Genomic DNA, 22,520 nt, shown 5'->3' on the forward strand with positions numbered 1-22,520 from the left:
GCCAAAAATAATATGCAGAAATTTTGAAAGAAGAAATCTAATTATCCTACAATAAATCCCTCATGGAGTGATCATACTCTTTAATGATGATTTCATAAACAGTTCCTACTCCTCAGGTGACTCGCAGCATTTTAACCCTCTTTAAAGGAGGAAAAAGCCTCAGATCCCTGTATGCCGCCAGAATTTGTCTTGCAGACAGTACTGGTAAGGGAAAACACCTCATCGGCAAAAAACCTTCTTATTAAAGTTCCCAAAGCTGACTAACCAATTCATTCATTCATGTTATATTTGGAAATAATGATATTTTTACTTTTACTTTTCAAAAAAGTATTTTTCAAGCCAGGGAACTGTCACTTATCTTTATGCTTTGTACTCTCTGGTTTTCTAAATGCTGTGCTCTTGCCTCAATCTCTGTCTGATCACTGGTCTGCTGCTGACTAAGGCAAGCCTATGTTTCACTCCAAGCTGCATCAGGGCAAGGGACCCAAAACCTTCAAAATAAAAAAAGAGAGAGCCCAAAACACAATTTCACAAAAGAAGAGCCATACCACAGTGTAGAAACACAATCGGCACACAAGTTCCGTGCTCAAAAGAAGCAAAGATGTCTGCATGGCAAACAGGCCTCTGTTTAAAGTCTGCGTGTGATGTCAAACATGACTTAAAGGATTCCTTGTGTCATCCCAGCCCATCTGCTAATAAAAATGTCAAAAATGATGCTGGCATTCTGGTGTGTCAAAAAGATTTGTTAAAATGTTATTGAATGTCTTTAAACTTTTCAATTATGGTTAATTGTTCTTAATACCAAGGGTTTCAAGAAATAGAAAGTCTCTCACTCCCACACATGGTTTATCCTCTTTCTGTGATAATTTAATGCCCTCAAAAACTGAATCAAAGAATGTGAAAGGTTTTTTTAAATATGGATATTTTTTAGATGGAAAAAATGTTCTTGAGACCATAAACGTATTCTTCTGAAAAAACAAAACATCAAATGGCTTCCTTGAAAAATGCATGATTCATGCATTTCAAAAAAAGCATAATGTTAAAAAAAAAATTAATGCCACTCAGTTTTGAGATTGAGGCCTCCCAGTTCCTCAGATCCTAAACGGAAAATCTACTCCTGTTTTCTGCGTTGCAACGTGAGCCTCCTGTCACCTCCTCTCTTGTGCAGTGGCACATGGTCTATGACAAAACATCATAGCATATTCAATGTGTGTCCAAAAGATGTACATTGTTGTATTAATGGATCATCAGTTTTATGACATGTCAGTCTACTCCTATGTTCACCGAACCTGACATGAAAAGGTCTAGTGGTTTGTCCTATGCAGAATTTCTTACATGGGCACAATATTGCTACTTGACTACTGTAACATCGCCTATTTAGCAATTTCCCAAAAGAACATGCAGCGTTTACAATTGATGCAAAATGCAGCGGTTAAACTGATCTTTGGGCTGAGGAAGTTTGACCATGTGACACCCTACTACCGGCAGCTGCATTGGCTGCCAATGGAGGCACGCGTAAAGTTTAAATTTGCCTGCTTCTGCTTCAAAGCACTACACAGACTTGCCCCTAAATATATAACTGACCTTTTCGTCTTCTCAGCCAACAGACACAAGAGAAGCTCACATTCCAACTTCGTTTCCCCCCCCCCCCAGTGAGAGGTTGTAAACTGAAAAAACACCATGAACATCTTCTCTCGCACCAAGCAGCATCATGGGGTAAAGACCTAGAACAATTGCTTTCGCCCACTACTTATGAGGAATTTAGGAAACGTCTGAAAACACACCTGTTCCTAAAGTATCTAGACAACTGATCCTCTCTTCTCTCTCCCCTCTATAGCGATTAACTTGTTCTATTGATCACTCTCTCCTCAAAAATGGATTTCCTGTCCTATTAACCCTCTTTCTTCCTCCCCTCATAAAGTCAATCAATTTGTACCTTTGCTTAATCTTTGTAAACCACATAGAACTTCACGGTATTGCGGTATATAAGCTGTTATTATTATTATTATAAATTACAATAGACGAATCATAAATTGTCCTGTGTCTCAGAAAAAAAATTAACTCCAGTTATGGGATGAACACAAAAAATATTTATCTCCAGCATGGATTCACAGGTTTTACAACTGCCACATCTGGAATGGCTTTTTCTCATGTTCTCCTTCATCCTCAAGGAGGCAGTATCTGTTGGACAAAGCATCTCCTTCAGATTCTGATTCCTGCTATATGCAATCTTTAAATCCACATCCTGAAAAGTGGGATGCAATTGATTGATAGACCAGTGTTTGCGCAATATAGTTGCAACTTTTCCAATCCCATTACCAAACTTCAACACACAGGTGGAGCTCCATCTCTTCAACTCCACTAACTTTTCTATCAGCAAATGATCACAATTGACGTATTTGGCCTTTGTGTATGCTGTCCAAACAACTCCGTCCAGGTACCCTCGGCTCTTCAATCTGTCCCTCAGTTCTTTTGCTTGTTCCTTGTGCGCTTCAAGAGTAGAACAATATGTTTGTACCTCAAAAATTAAGAAAACGGAAGACTGTTCTTCAATGCCTGAGGATGACAACTGGCATAGTGCAAAAAAAGTGTTTCTGTCCTTGGGTTTATGAAAAATTTTTGTTTCAGACTGATCACCCCTCTTTGTGATCAATATATCCAAGAAAGAAATGTTTGACATGTGATTTGTCATGCTAAATTGTATCCTGTGGGGCCTGCTATTAAGCCAAACAAGAAATTATTCTAATAGTTCCTTCAAGCCTGCCAACAACAACAAAACATCATCGATGAATTGCACCGCAACTTGATGTTAGATGAAAAGTCATTCTGTTGGATCCACTGTTTTTCAAATGCCTTCATAAATAGATTAGCCACTGAGGGAGCCATTGTGGCCCCCACGGCAACCCCAGAAATTTGTTTAAAAATGTGCTCACCATACTGGAAAAATTGTGGGGTTCCCTAGGGTTCTCTGCTGGAATTGCTGCTTTTTAACATATTTATCAATGATCTAGAAATGGGAATAACTAGTGAGATAATTAAATTTGCTGATGTCTCAAAGTTCAAAATTGTTAAATTGCAAGAGGATTGTGAAAAATTTCAAAAGGACCTTGTAAGACTGGGAGACTGGGCATCAAAATGCAGACCAACGTTTAATGTGAGCAAGTGCAAAGTGATACATGTGGGAAAGAGGAACTCAAACTATAGCTATGTGATACAGGTTTCCACGTTGGGAGTCACTGCCCAGGAAAAAGATCTAGGTGTTTTCGTTGAAGATACATTGAAACCATCAGCTCAGTGTGCGGTGGCAGCTAAGAAAGCAAATAGAATATAAGGGTTTATCAGAAAAGGAATGGAAAACAAAGATGAAAATGTTATGCCTTTTATTGTTCTATAGTATGGCCACACATGCATACTGTGTGTGCAATTCTGGTCGCTGTATCTGAAAAAAGAAATAGTGGAATTAGAAAAGGTTGACGAAAATGATAAAAGGGATGGAATGACTTCTCTATGAGGAAAGGCTAAAGTAGCTAGGGCGCTTCAGTTTGGGGAAGACGGCTAAGGGGAAATATGATAAAGGTCTATAAAATACTGAGTGGAGTGGAAAGGGTAGATATGACTCGCTTGTTTGTTGTTTCCAAGCAGGTACATTGGATAGATTGTGAGCCCACCAGGACAGATAGGGAAAATGTTTGAATACCTGTATGTAAACCTTATGTTCTTATGCATAATAAGGAATAAACTGTCAAATATATCCTGTTATCATCAAACTCAGTAATAAATGTCATCAGCATAAATTTCCATTTTCCTCAAACTGTTGTCAAGAGCTTGTTGGCTAAAACGTCCTCCCTGGTCTAGAAAAAAGGAAGTTTTTTATACAGTCAAACCTCGGTTTATGAGTGCACCAGTTTGCGAGTGTTTTGCAAGATGAACAAAACATTCTCGCAAATCGTGACTCGCAAACCGAGCATTGACTCGATTTGCAAGTCCCCCCACCCGCAAATACTGCCCCCCCATGAACCGGCATCGCCCCCCCTTGCAAATGCCCGCCCCCTTCCTCCCACGCAAACTGGCATCCCCTGCCCAAACTGCAAGCTTACCCCCTCAATGTGGCACCGGCACGCAGTACCAAGCCACAGGAGGTGCCCATGCCCGAAGATCGTGCCTCTCCTCCGACTGCGCATGCTCAAGGCCTTCTGGCTCCCGCTTGGTATTTAATTGTTGAAAAGCTTTCTATATACTATGTAACAGCACTGTAATTTTTTTTAAATTTTTTTTTTAAGGTCAGAGTAAGCAAAGAACAAGACCATATTCTTATTATGCCAAGAGGATTGTCCTTTAGTGAAGCTGCAGCATCTAACTTGGTATGTTACTACTTTTAACTGTTAATATATGTGTTGGCAGATACCAGAGCACTTGGTCCACTCTATTGCACATGCTTGCTTCATATCCTTACCACCACACTCCACATTAAAATAATCTCTCGGCTGCCAGTCATGCTAGTTTGACTGCCTGTATGTAATTGTTCCTTATGGAGGAGCAGCCTTGTGGTTAGAATAGTAGATTGAGAATCGGGGCAGCTGGGTTTCAAAATAACTCATATTCTTCCACTGACTTTGGACAAGTTGCTTTATCCTCTTCATCTCAGGTACACTTCAGTTGTAAGCCCACCTGCATACAGAAGTAGCTTGTGTACTTATACCTCAGCTTGAGCTTGGATTAGGAAAAGGCACCTAATTAAATCCACAAACAATGGAACTGAATGAAGATAGGGCAAAATTTTTAACCACCATTGCTTGGACAATACTGTATGCAATCAAAATGCTATATTTAAATAGTTACACCAACTACTCTTAGATAAAAGGTCTATTAAGAAAAAAGACAGACATCAATACTAGACTTACTAACTTAAGTAGCTTCACCTAAATTCATTAGCAACCCAGAATGTTTCAGCAATTGCCTGCTTCACTTGTTGATGACCATTAGAGACCAGCAGATATGGTAGAAGAGTGCTAAATGAGAGAGAAAAATCAGCGACGGAGAAAATCACAAAGGGTAACCAGGAAGGAAGGAAGCTTACCTACACACATGTGAGGAATCATCTGGACTAATGTACCCCCACCTAGAAAATATAGAAGTAAAATAGAATATCTTGCCTTTAAAATTATTAAAACCATGCTTAAATAACAAAATACCTACAATCGGTAATTCCAAATCAGCACTGTTATATATCGTGCACCTCATTTTTTTTATTAGTAATTTTTAATCCAATTATCACAAAAGTAAAAAATGAAAGGCATTTAAGGAAAAGTAATTATCTCAAAATAGGAAAGATAACTTGTATACAGTAAGGTTCTGAGAAACTTGTTACAGGTAAGCTACTTATTTAGTTAGCTAGTTTTATAGCCTGTCCTCCCCAGGAGCCCAGAACTGGGTTACAAGAATACGTGCACAGTAGTTTTTAGGATCAGTAACGAGCTACATAAAATTGAGATAGTTTTCGATAACATACATGCTGTGGGGAAACTAAGAACGTACATGATATAGTGACTCTACATGCTACAGGATCAATGAGCTACAGGAACGTGTTGCAGAAAATTGAGATTTTTTTTAATATAACACACTTTGCGGGGGGGGGGGGTTGAGAGCACCTATGTTTTAGTTAAACTAAGATAATACAACTATATAGGGTCTCAGAATGGTATCTGCATGGAGGGCAAAGGGGCATACGGGACAATCAAGCCATTGTGACATCATTGATGAGGTTGGCTCTTTTTAGTGGGAAGAGAGGGTAGTGAAGGAAGGTGGGACAGGGAGGGGGGACAGGGTATAGAGCCTGGTAGGGAGGGGGGGACAGTGTTCAGAGCCTGGCAGAGAAGGGAGCTTGGTTCAGAGCCTGGTAGGGAATGGGACTGAGTGCAGAGCTTTGTAGGACAGGGAGGGAAGGGGGCTGGGTGCAGAACTTGGCAGGGAGGGGGGCTGAGTGCAGAACCTGGCAGGGGAGGATGTGAGGGAGGGGAACACTGGGTGCAGATCCTGGTAGGGCATGGCACTTGAATATTAAGCCCCCATCTTATGTTTGATTCAACCATTTATCCTCCTTTTGGGGAAAATAGGGGTCTCAACTTATATTTGATGAAAGAGACCACATATAAAATCCATAAATTGTAAATAACATTCATCTGATATAATTTATATAAGAGCCTAATGTAAAAATAAATACTGTGTTCTTTTGTATTTACTGAACTTTCTAAAGGAACTGTAGATTTGTTTGATTTTCCTTAGAAATTGTTTATAAAGAAAATTCTTGGGAGAAATTACTCACTTGGGTGATTGCAAGAGGAGACTTTTGCCTGCTCTGGACTGCTACAGCAGAAGCTTTTTTTTCCATTTCTCTTTGACACTTGGTGGCCTATTTGGTGCCAGTATTTCCTGCAGGCACCAGAAGAGAAAGACGGCTGATATGATCTAGGCCTGTCTCTAGGTGAAAAAGACGCTGTGGCATGCAGCTGTAGGGCGTGGCCAAAGGGGCATGCCCCTTGGGAGCCCCAAGGAGCCACAATGAGCGATGGTCTTGAGGATTTTGGGTAAGACTTTTTTGATTAATGATGGGTAAGAGAAAGGTAAAACCCAAAAGCTCGACAGGCCCTATGGATAGTCATCTTAAACCATCTAATATGCTATCATTGTCAAATGTGGAGTGTAATTCGTTCTCTGGAGAATCTCTAAGTCCCCTTGACAATTACTGGATGCTAGGGTCCACCTTGGGGGTTAGTGTCCAAGAAAAGGATCTGGGTGCCATCATAGACAATACGATGAAACCTTCTGCCCAATGTGCATCGGTGGCCATAAAAGTAAACAGGATGCTAGGAATTATTTTAAAGCTGAGATTGCTGGAGGTGAAATGGACTTGACAAATTTATTGGAAAATTCTCTGGATGTGATTGTTGAAAGGGCAACATTCATGGTGACTTGTGCTCTTGAGTTTGATAGAGACTTGATTCTAAAAACTTATTTCAGACATATAAATACTCAATTTTTAGGTTCAACAATACGTATTTCCCCAGATATCTCACAAGAGTCACAATGGAGAAAGGATTTTTTGGCTCATTGGCCTAGAGTACTGTCTCTAGGTGCCACATTTGCTTTGAGATTTCTGACAAAATGTGTTGCTTATGGTGGTGAAAATTTTTTCCGTGTGTTAACTAAAGTTGAGTTATACATTAATAATCTCAAGACCCCTGATGAAGCCCATGTTGTGGTGAAACGGGTCCCATAGGGCGTTTAGCCATCTAGCTACTATTTTGGTCACAAGCCACCTCTTAAAAGATAAGTGCAAAAGTTTTAACACTTATTTATTAATAATTTATTGCATGTAGCATTTTATGAGAACTTGTGAAACCATATTTTGCACATATTTATAAACACTATTGCTCGATGAATGAAACCTTACACCTGTACAAGTTTATCCCAAACACTCAAGTGCTTGGAAAACACAGGTCTCTGAGAGCATAGTGTAGTGTATCTTGAATTAGCAAGCATTTTCATTCATATTAGTCCTCTTTTCGTGCCTGTTGATTGGGACTTTATTGTGGCCAGAGAATGTGTGTGGGGGGGGGGAAAGGGGTCATAATTGGATCTATTACTCCTCCAAAAGAAGAATGCAATCTGGCTGTTTCTTCTTTTTCCGTCCCCATTGAATAATACATATTTTTTATTTTCTTCTAATTTTTTGCTTACCTTGGCTCTACATTTATTGTGAACTAAATAATTAAGTTTTCTGGCAGTGGGGGATTTACCCACTTTGTGTAAGATACTTATTCTTTTTGTGAATAGGTATTCAAGTATGTTGTTAATGCTTGTTGGATCTGTAAAAAAATCGATAAATAAAAAAATGATAAAATTATTTTGAGACTTTTTATACTGGACTTTATAGCATCTAAGAAATAAAGATTAAAGCAAATGCCTCTCTATGTTAGTACACAAACTTTTGTATTAAACCTAAAGTAAACAACTGTGCTAATAACTTATGCTATCACCTACATTATGCATTGATATACTACTGTTAACTCTCACTACTACAGTACTTTACTTTTCCCCTTTGATTTTTCCTTCTCTTTCATATTTGAAGAAATATTTTCACCTTGATTTACAAGCTTAATAAATTTGTTTCCTTTCCTTGCATCTTGCTGGTCTGCCTTTATGGTACCTTTTCTTTATTCTGATAGCTTGTCTGTAGGCCTCATACTTTGTTTTCTATGTTTGTCTTAGTTTGGTGATTTGGCTTCTTTTGGCCCAGTTACTTCCTCTCTCTTTGGCATCTAGCTCAGTTGGATTTGAATCGTGTGAATCGATTCAATTTTTTAAAAAATCGGCCTCCCAATTCAATGGCTGACTAGTGTGAGAGTTAACCAGGACTCTACCCTAGCACGGAGAAATTTAGCGCTGCCCCATTAATTATTGACCCTAAACTCACCACGGCTGGCTGGCTGGAGCGGAGAGCTTTCTCCTTGTAGCGTTTCTGTTGCGAGCCCACATGTTCCGACGTGGCCGAGAGGAGGGCAGAGGGCTGGTTGGATTGTTGGGTGCGGCGCCTGCTGTGAGTGCATGGACGGCAGACAAGTGTTGCCTCTGCTGGAGACTCCTTCCTTGGCGATTGTGGGGGGGGGGGGGGGGAATGGCATGGACTTGAGTTTCGGGAGCCTGCTTTCAGAGGTGGCAGAACTTTGAGAGATGGTGTGCCTCCTAGGAGTCGACAGACTGCGGTGGGAGCCAGCGGTAGCCCCATGGAGTGGCGGGAGCTTTCTTGCTAATCCTGTTCTGCCACGGAGATTGTTTGGCTTTGCCTCTGCTGTGATAGTGAGGGCTGTCCTTGATGAGTCCTGTGAGAATAGCTAATATGGCAGTCTGCAGGATTGCTGGTGCTATAGCGATCCCTGCAGCTGCCCGTTGTCCTCGTGGCACTTTCTCTCTGCTATGGTCCTGCCCCTGCTCTGATGTCGGGGGCAGGATTGCGGCAGAGAGAACATTAATATCTGGATTTGAAAATAAAAAATTAAGACATGGTCTTAGAGACATTGAGATTAAGCATCAGATTAATGCATCTCAATGACCACGACTTTGGTCTTGGAGGTTAAGGTGTTCTCCTACAGTTCGATCTCTCCGCAGCTTTCGACGTCGTGCACCACGACATACTAATCTACCAACTTTCTGAGATAGGAATAGACTCCTTTGTCCTAAAGTGGTTCTCAAACTTCCTTCGCGCACGTTCCTACATTGTCAACGCAAACGGCTCCAAATCCACTTCGTGGACACCATCCTGCGGGGTCCCACAGGGCTCTCCCCTATCCCCTATCCTCTTCAACATGTATATGACCTCCCTGAAGCTTCTCAAACTATCCCCCCTTGAAACAATTTACACATATGCAGACGATATCCTTATCCTCCTCGAAACAGACCAGAACCTTACAAACCTCCAAGAGAACATCACCTCATGCATAATGAGACTTCAAGCCTGGTCCCTCTCTGTTCAGATGAAATTAAATGAATCAAAGACAAAACTACTCTGGCTCGGCCCAAAGTTAGCACACCTGCCCACCCTCTTCACTCTACCCACAGGTCCCGCTCTTCGCCTTGAGTTCTCAAGCAAGGTCCTCGGCATCATTATCGATTCCTCCCTCTCCCTAAACGATCACCTGAACTCCTTGGCAAAATCATGTTTTTTCAGCCTCCACATGCTGAGGAAAGTTAGATCCTATTTCCACCAAAAACACTTTACCGTCCTGGTACAATCCATCATCTTATCCAAACTCGATTACTGTAATGCCATTTACCTGTGCCTAACAAAAAAAAGTCTTCACAGACTCCAGCTCATCCAGAATACTGCGGCCAAATTGATTTTTGCTAAACGCAAATTTGATCACGTCTCCCCCTTACTTACCAATCTTCACTGGCTCCCTGTACTTTCCAGAATTCACTTCAAATGCTCCTGTCTAGCTTTCAAGATAATTCATGGCATCCTTCCGCCACTAATCCCCCTATCCTTCCTCGCCCAAACGCCTGCTACAACCAGATCCGCCCACAGACATAAACTATCCTTCCCCTCTCTACTTGGCATCCCCCACGCAGGCAAACTGGGAAGATCCCTCCTCTCCAAAATCACGGGCCTTTGGAACGATCTCACTATCCCGCTGCGGAACCTGGGCTCCCTCCAACTGTTCCGGAAACAACTGAAAACCTGGCTTTTCTCTAATATATAACATCTCCTTCTTACTTCCCCTCTTTTCATATGCCCTTGTAAACTCTCTCTCCCCTCTCTTCTTGTATTTTTAAGCTTTGTAAACCGTGTCGAGCTCCGCTTCCGTGGAGATGATGCGGTATATAAACTTAAGGCTTAGTTTAGTTTAGTTTAAGGTGTACAGTTTCAGCATCTATGAGACAAACATGTTTTTTTCTTTTGCATAGAGCTTTTTGGACCCCTGTTCTTTTACAAAAAATTGATAGCTCTAAGTCTAATAGATGCTGACACTATTATCTTGAGCCGGGGACATTAGATCATCTTTTATTTTATTGTCCATTTATATTATTATTTTGGAAATCAATTTGGCCTCAAATAAATAGGATGTTGGATAACCCGGTAGCCTTGACATATGATACGATTCTATTTGGCACAGCAATGAGAGCACAAAGTCAAATTTCTTCAAATAACAACAAACTTTTATTTATATTAACTAGAGTCGCAGTTCAACAAATAACACACAATTGGAAAAACTATGACAGGTTAAATTATAACTTTTGGTGCAATTCAGTATGCCATATATATAAAATGGAGCGTACATTTGCAACACAAAGAGGATATATAGATAAGTTTAAGAAGATTTGGGGACCATTAACAGACTTTTGCAATGAATGATTCAATTTTTCCATAATAAGATATTGGATAAGAGGGGGTTTGGGTGGGTTTATTTTATTAATATCATAATATAAACAATTCATCATTATATCTTGTCATATTGTATGCAATTTTCAAAGGAAGGGGAGGGGGTGGGTTTATAATTAGAGTAATAGTTGGTATACTTATTAAGTATGATATGCTTTTTCAATATTATAGTACAGTATTATATAATAATATGTTGTATTTACAATGATCTATGAAGGATTATCAAGTGTGTACTCAATGAAATTGTATAAATTTATGTGATACACTTGTTGTTATATGAAAAATGAATAAAAAACTAAAACAGCACCAGCGATCCTGCAAGCTGCTGTATTAGCCTTAAGGTAAGAGTGGGGAAGATGCCGGCCTTCGTGGCAGGGAGGAGGAGGAAGAATGCCTTCACGGCAGAGGGGCAGGCCTTTACGGGGGGAGCAGGTCTTCGCGACAGGGAGGAGGAGGAAAAGTGCCTTTGCGGGGGGAGCAGGTCTTCAGCGGGGAACAGACCATCACGGCAGGGAGGCAGGCATGTGCAGAGGGAGGAGGAGGAAGGAGTAAGAGAGGGGAGGGGAGATGCCAGACCTGGGGTGAAGTGAAGGGAAGAGAGACCAAACCAAAAAGAGGGGGAGGAAAGCAGAGGAGAGGTGCTGGACTAATGGAGAGAGAAATGCAAGAGCACAAGGGGAAGGGTACAAGAGAGACAGATACTGCTCCAAAATAAGTGGGCAGGGTGCAGGATGGCAGGAGAGATAGTAGGAGAAAGCATGTACCTGGGGAAGGGGATACAGGAGGTAAGGAAGAGAGAAAGAAGAAGCTGGATATGGGGAGAGATAAGATGCTGGGCATGGAGGGAGCATAGGAACAGGGACACAAGGGAGACACTACTGGAGAGGAGAATAGTGACACAGAAGAGAGATGCTGGATGAAAGAGTAGTTGAGAAAAGGAGAGATGGTGGATCTGTGAATGGTGGGGTCCATTGCTGCAGCTGCGGGGGGATGGAGATGAACAAAAGGAAAGATGCCAGACCTCCTGGGGAGGAAAGGGAAACAGAAGGGGAGGACAGAGATGGAAGATGGATGGTTAACACGGAGAATGAAGAAAGAAGGAGAGCCTGATCGGAAGACAATGGGACCAACATGATTTGAAAAATGACCAGCCAACAAAAGGTAGGAAAAATATTTTTATTTTCCATTTTGTGATTATAATATGTCAGATTTGAAATGTGTATCCTTCCAGAGCTGGTGTTGGACCGCGAACGTGAGCTAGGATTTAATAGAGAGAGGAAAAGTATTTTTTGTTTGTTTATTTTGTTTACACCACAGGACCAGTGTGGGTAGGAGAGGTCAAAGGGGGTGAAGAGGCTATAAAATAAACCCACCAGGATGTTTGGAAAAAACACCCTATTGGGCAGGAAAATCAAATCAAAAAATCGATTCAATAGGCTGAATCGAATCAAAATTTTTTTTCCTGAATCGGGCAGCACTAGTTGGAACTTGCCAGTACTATAACTATAGCTAGATTTGGGAGTCTCCATTTACTACTAAACGGGGGTTATTTTTTTTTTTTTCATTTTTAGTTTTATGCTGCATCACCATCTATACTAGCCCATTCATTGTAGCAACATTCCTCAGACAGGAGTCACAGATTTCTATAGAGTTCAGTCTGCATCTTGCATTTGACTTCAGATGTCGCTGTTGCATGATGGACTCCTGTGCCTCCTATACCCTCATTCTGAAGCATCCTGAACTCATATTGACTTGGAGCAGAAGTGGGCTCAGACAATAAATTCATGCCCTCTGCACTCTTAACTGATTTAATACGAGGGGATGAGGAAGTGCTGAACAGTTCTCAGCTCAACCAAGAAGAGAATGATGTAGATATGGTTCAATCAATGATCTGAAACAATGTCAAAACATAGAATTTTGTTTCTACAAATTGGCATTTAATAAAATAAGATACAGTAGATAACACACTTTTCAGCTACAGTAGCAGAATAACGCTCAGAATTTAGGAAGTTGATTGGTTGAGCTGAGAACTTTTTTGTTCAGCCTTGTTCAATCAAGACCAAGTTTTATGTATGGGTTTTTTCACTTTTAGAACAGGTTATGATCATAGATTTATCTTTATTTGCCTCATGCAATGTAGATTTAATTTGCTTACTGTATGTTCTTTGCTGTGTCTTTCCAGGTAAAAGTTAACATCCTTGGAGAAGTAGTGGAACAGGGAACTACCAATCTGAGCATTGACCATTTAGGATTCAGTCCTCATGCTGCGATCTACTCCATTCGCCCAGATGTTCGTTGTGTCATACATATACATACTCCTGCTACTGCAGCTGTGAGTTGGTTTTTTTTTTTTTTTTTAGTGCTATCAAAAGGGTGTAGTGGGAAAAGTTCTGCAGTCTCCCAAAGGGGATTGTTTAATATAAAATATTGCTCACAAAAGATATTTAGCAGTTGTGAGGCAAGTATGAGGGGCAACCTATAACTAATTAATGTTTTTGTTTAAAAATAAGAGAGAATCATTGGTGGGTGTTAGCACTTCAAAATCAGTAGTACAGCAATAAAAAGCATCTGGGCAGATCACTTTGGTCTAAAAAAGGGGGGGGAAATACAATTATCGTATATATTCAAATACAAACTGAGATTTTTTGGCTCCAAAAAATCCAAAAATGGGAGTCTCGGTTTATATTTGAGTTTGTAGCTCTGTGCGCCCTCCCCCCTCTCGTATCCCTTTCAGGCCTACCCCAGGCCTGCCTTAAGCCATGGTGGTGCAGTGGTACCCCAGGAGAGGAGCAATCCCTCTTGCATCCTGTCCCAGCCGACTCTGAACCACCCCACCTCCTGGACCTGTAAAACCTACCTTGAAAGCCCTGGTGGTCTAGTGGTGAACCGGGGCAGGAGCAATCTTCTTATACTCCTTCCCTGTGCAGAGCCACTATCTAAAATGGCTGCTGCGAGTTCCTGCACAGACTTGCTACTTTCTTTCATATTCGGGTTGATAAATTATTGAACACCCCTCGTATCGTCTGTTTTTCTTGAATATTGTAGTAAGGACTGCAGAATATATCCGTTGCTGCAGAATAGTGGCTGTAGCTGCCTATTTTCCCTGGTCCAGTCAACACCAATGGGGAAATATATAGGAAGAGGAAAAAAGGCAGTGCCTCAGGCCACCCCTACTTTATCTGTTACCCAAAGCTCAACTTATGGTTTTGAACCTTGCAGCATTAGTGACCAGCATAATTCAAACCATTAAGATGAGTCACAGAAGGGTTAATTATATGGTCCATAGCATCACCACTTTTCTTCTCCTACTGCTGACCCTTTCACTACTGGGTGTTCTGGTTATTAATCAAACCAGTTAGCCTCAAGGCTTCCTAAGCAATTTCTAGGTCTTTGACTTTTGCTTTTTACTTTATGACATATCTTTAGTTTGAGGTGGGAGAGGGGGTTCCTAAGGCCTTATAAGCTTTTTATAATGGAACTGGGTTGCTTAAGGCTCCTCCCATAGGAGCAAGCTGGGCCAACCTTGACTTGGGAAGCACTGCTATAGGTGTTGCCTCCTTCTTAGTTTCAACAACTGTAAAAATGGAGCTATTGATAATGCGAATAATTCCTGACCCAATTTGCTGTATTTCCAGGATTACTGTAGTTAGAAAGTCAGGATCTTCATGTTTAGTGGAAGATGCACCAGATGACCTTCACTTTCACCTTCTGTCAACAGAGTTGTGTGTTTGCTTTAGAACAGGAGGACAATAAGCCAAAAGAATATTCAGAAATTAAACAACCAATGTCAAGGCTACACAATTGCTTGAGAAATGTTAAGATTTTGGAAAGGGTTCAGCAAAGTGACCGCAAATAATTATCTCCTTATAGACCTTATAACTGCTCATTAGACTTACAATCAGTGCAGAGGTCTCACATAGAGTTTACTCCTTTTCAGAATCAGAACTAAATGCTCTACAATTATAACTGCAAGAAGATCTGAAAAAGTGATTCATCTGGCCTTTAATCTTGCAAGCAGGAGCCCTAGTATTCTTTGAGTCAAAGGAATACAGCTCTCTGTTTGGATTATTGGACCCTCATTGTCAATTGCTATCCATAAGAGGTTCTCTCTCTCTCTCTATTTATCTATCTCTCTCTCTATCTCTATCTATCTCTCTCTATATCTCTATCTCTCTCTCTATCTCTCTATCTATCTCTCTCTCTGTCTCTATCTCTCTCTCTGTCTCTATCTCTCTCTCTCTCTATGTCTCTCTATCTCTCTCTCTCTCTCTATGTCTCTCTATCTCTCTCTCTCTCTATGTCTCTCTATCTATCTATCTCTATCTATATCTCTCTCTCTATCTCTCTATCTCTATCTCTCTCTCTATGTCTCTATCTCTCTCTCTGTCTCTATCTCTATCTCTCTCTCTGTCTGTCTCTCTCTCTCTATGTCTATCTCTCTCTCTATGTCTCTCTCTATGTCTCTATCTCTCTATGTCTCTCTTTATCTCTATCTCTCTCTCTCTGTCTATCTCTGTCTCTCTATGTCTCTATGTCTCTCTTTATCTCTCTCTCTCTCTCTCTCTGTCTATCTCTATCTCTGTCTATCTCTGTCTCTCTATGTCTCTCTCTCTGTCTCTCTCTCTCTCTCTATGTCTCTATCTCTCTCTGTCTCTCTCTCTCTATGTCTCTCTCTCTCTCTATGTCTCTATCTCTCTCTCTATGTCTCTATCTCTCTCTGTCTCTCTCTCTCTATGTCTCTCTCTCTCTCTATGTCTCTATCTCTCTCTCTATGTCTCTCTCTGTCTCTCTCTCTGTCTGTCTCTCTCTCTCTCTATCTCTCTCTCTATGTCTATCTCTATCTCTGTCTCTCTATGTCTCTATCTCTGTCTCTATGTCTCTCTCTCTCTCTCTGTCTCTATCTCTCTCTCTCTCTCTCTATGTCTCTATCTCTGTCTCTCTATGTCTCTCTCTCTCTCTCTGTCTCTCTCTCTCTCTCTCTATGTCTCTCTCTCTATGTCTCTGTCTCTCTCTCTCTATGTCTCTCTCTCTCTCTATGTCTCTCTCTCTCTCTCTCTGTCTGTCTCTCTCTCTCTCTCTGTCTCTCTCTCTCTATGTCTGTCTCTCTCTCTGTCTGTCTCTCTCTCTCTCTGTCTGTCTCTCTCTCTCTATGTCTCTGTCTGTCTCTCTCTCTCTATGTCTCTATCTCTCTCTCTCTATGTCTCTCTCTCTCTATGTCTCTGTCTCTCTCTCTCTATGTCTCTGTCTCTCTCTCTCTATGTCTCTGTCTCTCTCTCTCTATGTCTCTGTCTCTCTCTCTCTATGTCTCTATCTCTCTCTCTCTATGTCTCTATCTCTCTCTCTCTGTCTCTATCTCTCTCTCTCTATGTCTCTATCTCTCTCTCTCTATGTCTCTATCTCTCTCTCTCTATGTCTCTATCTCTCTCTCTCTATGTCTCTATCTCTCTCTCTCTATGTCTCTATCTCTCTCTCTCTATGTCTCTATCTCTCTCTCTCTATGTCTCTATCTCTCTCTCTCTATGTCTCTATCTCTCTCTCTCTATGTCTCTATCTCTCTCTCTCTATGTCTCTATCTCTCTCTCTCTATGTCTCTATCTCTTTCTCTCTCTCTCTATGTCTCTATCTCTTTCTCTCTCTCTCTATGTCTCTCTCTCTCTCTCTCTATGTCTCTATCTCTCTCTTTCTCCTTAGCAGTGTGGACTGGAATAACTGAGCAGACTGGATGAACCAGTTCCCTGTTATGTGTTTAGCGTGAACTATGTGAAATCACAGTATATCATGGTCCTCCTTAAATTAGTTCTTCAAGAAGCCCATACCCTAGTTTATACACCACTTGACTTTATTATACTATAAAAGGAACAAACTCAGCCTTTTGAATTGTTAGTGGGCTGGAATAAGAAACAAGTGCCTATGCCACCCCACCTCTAGAACTCTCAAGACTGTAGTGTGTTGGCAGGGCAAGGACTCAGTGCTGCCTGAAAGAGGCTGCAGCTTTTTAAAAGGAGAAACCCTGAGAAGATTTATACTGATATTTTATGCAATATTTATTTCTACAAGAATTATTTTAGAGAAATGTAGTATTCAGTTAGTGGCATTTCTGTTCATATTCCAGATTATTTGAGTCATATTGAGACTGAAGGAGAGATTTTGCTATATTCCAGGGAGTTTTGTTCCATGTTTTTTTTTTTTCTGTTCCCTTGAATTTTCAAAAATGAGAATAACCATTTACTACTGTTTACACCAAAGTTTTACTACAGAGAGCAGAAGAAATGTAGTAAATGGAGTGATTTTTATGGATTTAACCAAGGTTTTATTCTGAATTTCTGTAATAAATAGAAAATAAACCAAAGGAAAGAAGATAATTCTAGTTCTGAATATTTAAAACAGGTTTCTTCAATGAAGTGTGGCATTCTTCCAATCTCTCAAGAGGCGCTCATTTTGGGTGATATTGCATATTACAATTACCAAGGGTCTCTCGAACAAGAGGAACGAATTCATCTACAAAAAGTTCTGGGACCAAGCTGCAAGGTATTTAGTTTTTATGGTGGGGTTTTAATAGATAACTTGGGTAAATTTGTAAAATGCATCTATAATTTGATTTCTCCCAATAGAAAACTGGCTCTTGCTCCATACCCATACTTTTCTCCCCGTTCCACTCATATAATTTAATAATTAATAAGAAAAATGGTGGTGGAGAAGATGGTAAGGTTGGTAACCAATAAAAAAAATTAACAAAAATACATTCAAAAAGAATGAATGGGTTCATTTAAAACAATGCAAGAAAAAAAAAATCAGAATTGGTATAATTTCTCCATTGTGGTGAAAGCAAGAAAGGAAAGGTGACAAGACAAGTAGAACAGTAAAACTGCAGAGATTCTGTTATGTGACCGGCAAGTTCCAGGAAAGGTGTCTGAGATCACCAGTGACAGGTAAACTCTTGTGAGCTGCCGCAGGCTGCACAAGGACATGATAATTCAGCATTCAGAATAAGGAACACCATCAAAAGTAATTGTCCCAGCTTCAATGAAATTAAGGCTTTTAATCTTTCCAAAAATAACCAAAAAGAAAATCGACTTATTTGTCAGGATCATATCAGTTGAAGCCAGCGGGCCTTCCCATGCACATTTCACCATAATGTTTAGACAATAGTCTCTGGGTTGAGAAAACAAGAGTCCAAAAATCAAATCACAAAAATCTCTCCTTAACAGAGGTAAGTTTTCATTCAGTTTTGCAGTTCAGCCAGAGTCCACAATAAAAAGAAAAGAAAACTTTCGAAACAGAATAATAACTTCTGGACATGTGATAACCCAGCTCCAAGTCAGTGTTACTATACTAGGCTTCTATCAGCAGCCGAGTGCTGGAAAGACAGTGTGCTCCGTGTGGTCTTCAACTGCCAATAATTAGGCCCACTATCCCCACCACGAAACACGGGGCAAACCCCACTGCCTCAGCGTACTATAGTTCACATTTCCCCACCAGGAAAGAACAATTAAACTTTCCAAAAAGAAAACACAAACTGCAAAATAAAGTCCTTGCTCGGTATCCATAAGCAGTGAAAATTCTCTCATTAGCAGGAGTTAGAATTATTCAGTTCTTGAAAACACAGCAGGCAAAATAAACTTGCAGTAATCTTAGTCAAACACTTAGATACTTAGCTTTAATGAGACAAACTTCCATGGGAGCAATTTCAGGAACCAGCACAGCACCAGTATCAGGGCTCATTTCCAACTCCATAGCAAACGGTTCTTCCACAAGAGAGTCAGGTACTTCTTCACCAGCCTCTGAAAACTCCATGGACTCGGAGCTTGGCTGCTCTCAGGAGCTCCAAGCCCTGAGCGCTGTGTCCTGTCCTGCTGCTGTTCCTCCTGATTCTCCAGAAGCTTAGTCCTCAGAGATAGCAGCTTGCAGCCCCGCCCCCCAACTCTCAGGTGAAAAGAATTTCTTGTTAATCCACTTGGGACACAGAGGGGGATGGGAACCTAGCTCTGCTACTCTACTACGCCCTCTACAGGACCTGTCCAGAAATTCAGCTTCTGGGTCATGAAATGATTCAAATGGAGGAATATGGGAAGGGCCTGAATTAGAACTGTGACCTGCACTAGGGACATCCCTAGCTGGCATAGTCCGCTTATCACAGTTATCAGAAGCCAAATGAGATGAACGGATGAGACTGAATTTCCAAAGCAGTCCTTACATTTTAAATATCTGTTAATTTGTTTAAGAGATTTTGTTGTGTATGTTTTGACGTTGTACCCCACCTAGAATGGTTGTATAGTGCATGTAATAAATATTGGACTCAGAGGGGTTTAGAAATTAAGTCCTGCAATTGTCAACGATGCATCTAGTGGTGTTGGGGATAAATTGTCTCTACAAACAGCGTGTGCATTCTGGAACAGATAATACACACTACAATGTATTAAAGAATAATATTTCTATTCGTTTCAGATCAATGTGGTCACAGGTTAAAAAAACAAAACAGGATCAGTATTCAAAACTAGCTATTCATTTAGCTAGTGCTTACTGAGGCTGTTCATTGGTTTTTCAGTGGTGGTATCTGAATAATGTTGCTGAAAATCATCACTTAACTGCATTTCAATACATATTATGGTACCTAAACCTTATCTTTTTCAAGTGTGTGTGGTGGATATGTGTACACTGATTGAAAGAAATTATGTGTTAAGTCTCAACAATTGTGAAACCTCCAAGGAGTTTTAAGTTGGTGTATTTTGAAGTATGTGTGAAAGTTAGAGGTTTTTTCCCACTTCTCTGCCTGTTTAAGAAAGTGCAAAATTAGGCATTTCAATCATAAGCCAAAAGAAGAGAAGCACCAGCCAAGAGCTAACTACAGGAGAAGATCTCATGTTAAGCTTTATTGCAGTTTTGGTGTACAGTAAGTTGCATGTCCCTCACCAACTGGTTGATTTGCCCTGACACAACCACAGGGCACTTTTGTATCATGCTGCTTTTCTGCTTGACATGTATCTAGCAGACTGGCTGCCTGGATCACCTCAGCATCCAGCTCACCTTGTGTCATTCCCATGTTGCCCCATTCACGAGTTTGTTTCTTGATAGGTGCTGGTACTTAGAAACCATGGGTTATTGCACTGGGAGAATCATTGGAGGAGCCTTCACTACATATTCAATGTGCAATTGGCATGTGAGGTACAGGTAAGATACTCTTAGATTTAATGATCTATTGTTTCCCTTCTTGTTTCACTTCCCCCAAAAGGCTTATTGCACTATTTCTCTACTATCAAGGTTTCTCAGGCAACTGGTGTTTTGTTTTTTAATTGTATTCTAATTTCAGGATACTGGATGCTGATTACCAGGACTGCAGCCAGCAAGAGCTAACTATGAAGTGTCACTTGACAAAGAGATGAAAAATATAATAGTTTTGGGGTGGGGGCCGTTGTTCTGTGGCATATACTTCCATGCAGAAAATGTCGATTTGATTGTTAGGCTAGTTCTTGTTTCTTAAATCACCCAGAGTTGTTGCCGAGGCAGCATTTATAATCTTGGGAGAGAATTAATAGCTGTCACTCAATGAAGCTCAGCGGTCAGAATTAGGGATTGCAAATATTCTGAAGAAGATTCAGAAATTCAAGACAAAGTTAGGACAAGTTCCTGCTAGGCCAGAGCGTATGCAGGTAAGGCTAGACTCAGGGGCACTGGTCTTTGACCTAAGGGCCGCCACGGGAGCGGACTGCTGGGCACAATGGACCACTGGTCTGACCCAGCAGCGGCAATTCTTATGTTCTTAGGTGACTTGAAGTAGAGGGTTGCGATTATAGTGACCTAGGTGGGTTTTCTTTTACTTATAACCTTCTCCCATTTTACCCAACCATTGATCTTGTTCTTTAAGGAAAAAAAAAACTATAACTTTTTGTATGCAAATATACCATTGGCTAAAATTTGTAGACTTTCTAATCAGATTTCTAAGTTAGTAAACAGTAAATTCTGAGCTCTAATAGAATCATATGTATTGGTACCATATATGTTTGATCATCCTGCTTTTTAATGGAGAAGATAGCAAAAAGCAGGATGATCAAACACATATATGGTGCCAATACAGATGATTCTACAGTATTGCATTGCTGATCTACATAGTAACATAGTAGATGACGGCAGATAAAGACCCGAATGGTCCATCCAGTCTGCCCAACCTGATTCAATTTAAATTTTTTTTTTTAAATTTTTTCTTCTTAGCTATATCTGGGCAAGAATACAAAGCTTTACCCGGTACTGTGCTTGGGTTTCAACTGACGAAATCTCTGTTAAAACTTACTCCAGCCCATCTACTCCCTCCCAGCCATTGAAGCCCTCCCCTGCCCATCCTCCTCCAAACGGCCATACACAGACACAGACCGTACAAGCCTGCCCAGTAACTGGCCTAGTTCAATCTTTAATATTATTTTCTGATTCTAAATCTTCTGTGTTCATCCCACGCTTCTTTGAACTCAGTCACAGTTTTACTCTCCACCACCTCTCTCGGGAGCACATTCCAGGCATCCAATACCCTCTCCGTAAAGTAGAATTTCCTAACATTGCCCCTGAATCTACCACCCCTCAACCTCAAATTATGTCCTCTGGTTTTACCATTTTCCTTTCTCTGGAAAAGATTTTGTTCTACGTTAATACCCTTCCAAGTATTTGAACATCTGAATCATATCTCCCCTGTCTCTCCTTTCCTCTAGGGTATACATATTCAGGGCTTCTAGTCTCTCCTCATACGTCTTCTGGCGCAAGCCTCCTATCATTTTCGTCGCCCTCCTCTGGACCGCCTCAAGTCTTCTTAAGTCTTTCGCCAGATACGGTCTCCAAAACTGAACACAATACTCCAAGTGGGGCCTCACCAATGACCTGTACAGGGGCATCAACACCTTCTTCCTTCTACTGACTACGCCTCTCTTTATATAGCCCAGCATCCTTCTGGCAGCAGCCATTGCCTTGTCACACTGTTTTTTCGCCTTTAGATCTTCGGACACTATAAACCCCAAGGTCCCTCTCCCCGTCCGTGCATATCAGCTTCTCTCCTCCCAGCATATACGGTTCCTTCCTATTATTAATCCCCAAATGCATTACTCTGCATTTCTTTGCATTGAATTTTAGTTGCCAGGCATTAGACCATTCCTCTAACTTTGCAGATCCTTTTTCATATTTTCCACTCCCTCTTCAGTGTCTACTCTGTTACAAATCTTGGTATCATCTGCAAAAAGGCACACTTTCCTTCTAACCCTTCAGCAATGTCACTTACATACATATTGAACAGGATTGGACCCCAGCACCGAACACTGAGGGACTCCACTAGTCACCTTCCTTCCTTCGAGCGACTTCCATTAACCACCACCCTCTGGCGTCTGTCCCGACAGGCAGTTTCTGACCCAGTTCACCACTTTGGGTCCTAACTTCAGCCCTTCAGTTGGTTCAACAGCCTCCTATGAGGAACTGTATCAAAGGCTTTGCTGAAATCCAAGTAAATTACATCTAGCATATGTCCTCGATCCAGCTCTCTGGTCACCCAATCAAAAAATTCAATCAGGTTCGTTTGGCACGATTTACCTTTTGTAAAGCCATATTGCCTCAG

At 40.9% G+C, this 22,520-nt stretch overlaps 1 protein-coding gene across 8 annotated transcripts in view; it reads left to right on the forward strand.

Annotated features, from left to right (window-relative positions):
• The window catches only part of ADD3 (adducin 3), a 380,040-nt gene that overhangs the window by 277,964 nt on the left and 79,556 nt on the right, over positions 1 to 22,520 (forward strand). For all 8 annotated transcript variants that reach the window (XM_033942120.1, XM_033942115.1, XM_033942114.1 and 5 more), the window contains 4 exons: positions 4,281 to 4,361; positions 13,119 to 13,268; positions 17,324 to 17,464; positions 20,009 to 20,104. In XM_033942120.1, coding sequence (XP_033798011.1) covers positions 4,281 to 4,361; positions 13,119 to 13,268; positions 17,324 to 17,464; positions 20,009 to 20,104 — 468 coding nt within the window. The remainder of the gene's footprint in view (positions 1 to 4,280; positions 4,362 to 13,118; positions 13,269 to 17,323; positions 17,465 to 20,008; positions 20,105 to 22,520) is intronic.

The sequence above is a fragment of the Geotrypetes seraphini genome, chromosome 4 (assembly GCF_902459505.1).
Source record: "Geotrypetes seraphini chromosome 4, aGeoSer1.1, whole genome shotgun sequence".
NCBI classification, from domain to species: domain Eukaryota; kingdom Metazoa; phylum Chordata; class Amphibia; order Gymnophiona; family Dermophiidae; genus Geotrypetes; species Geotrypetes seraphini.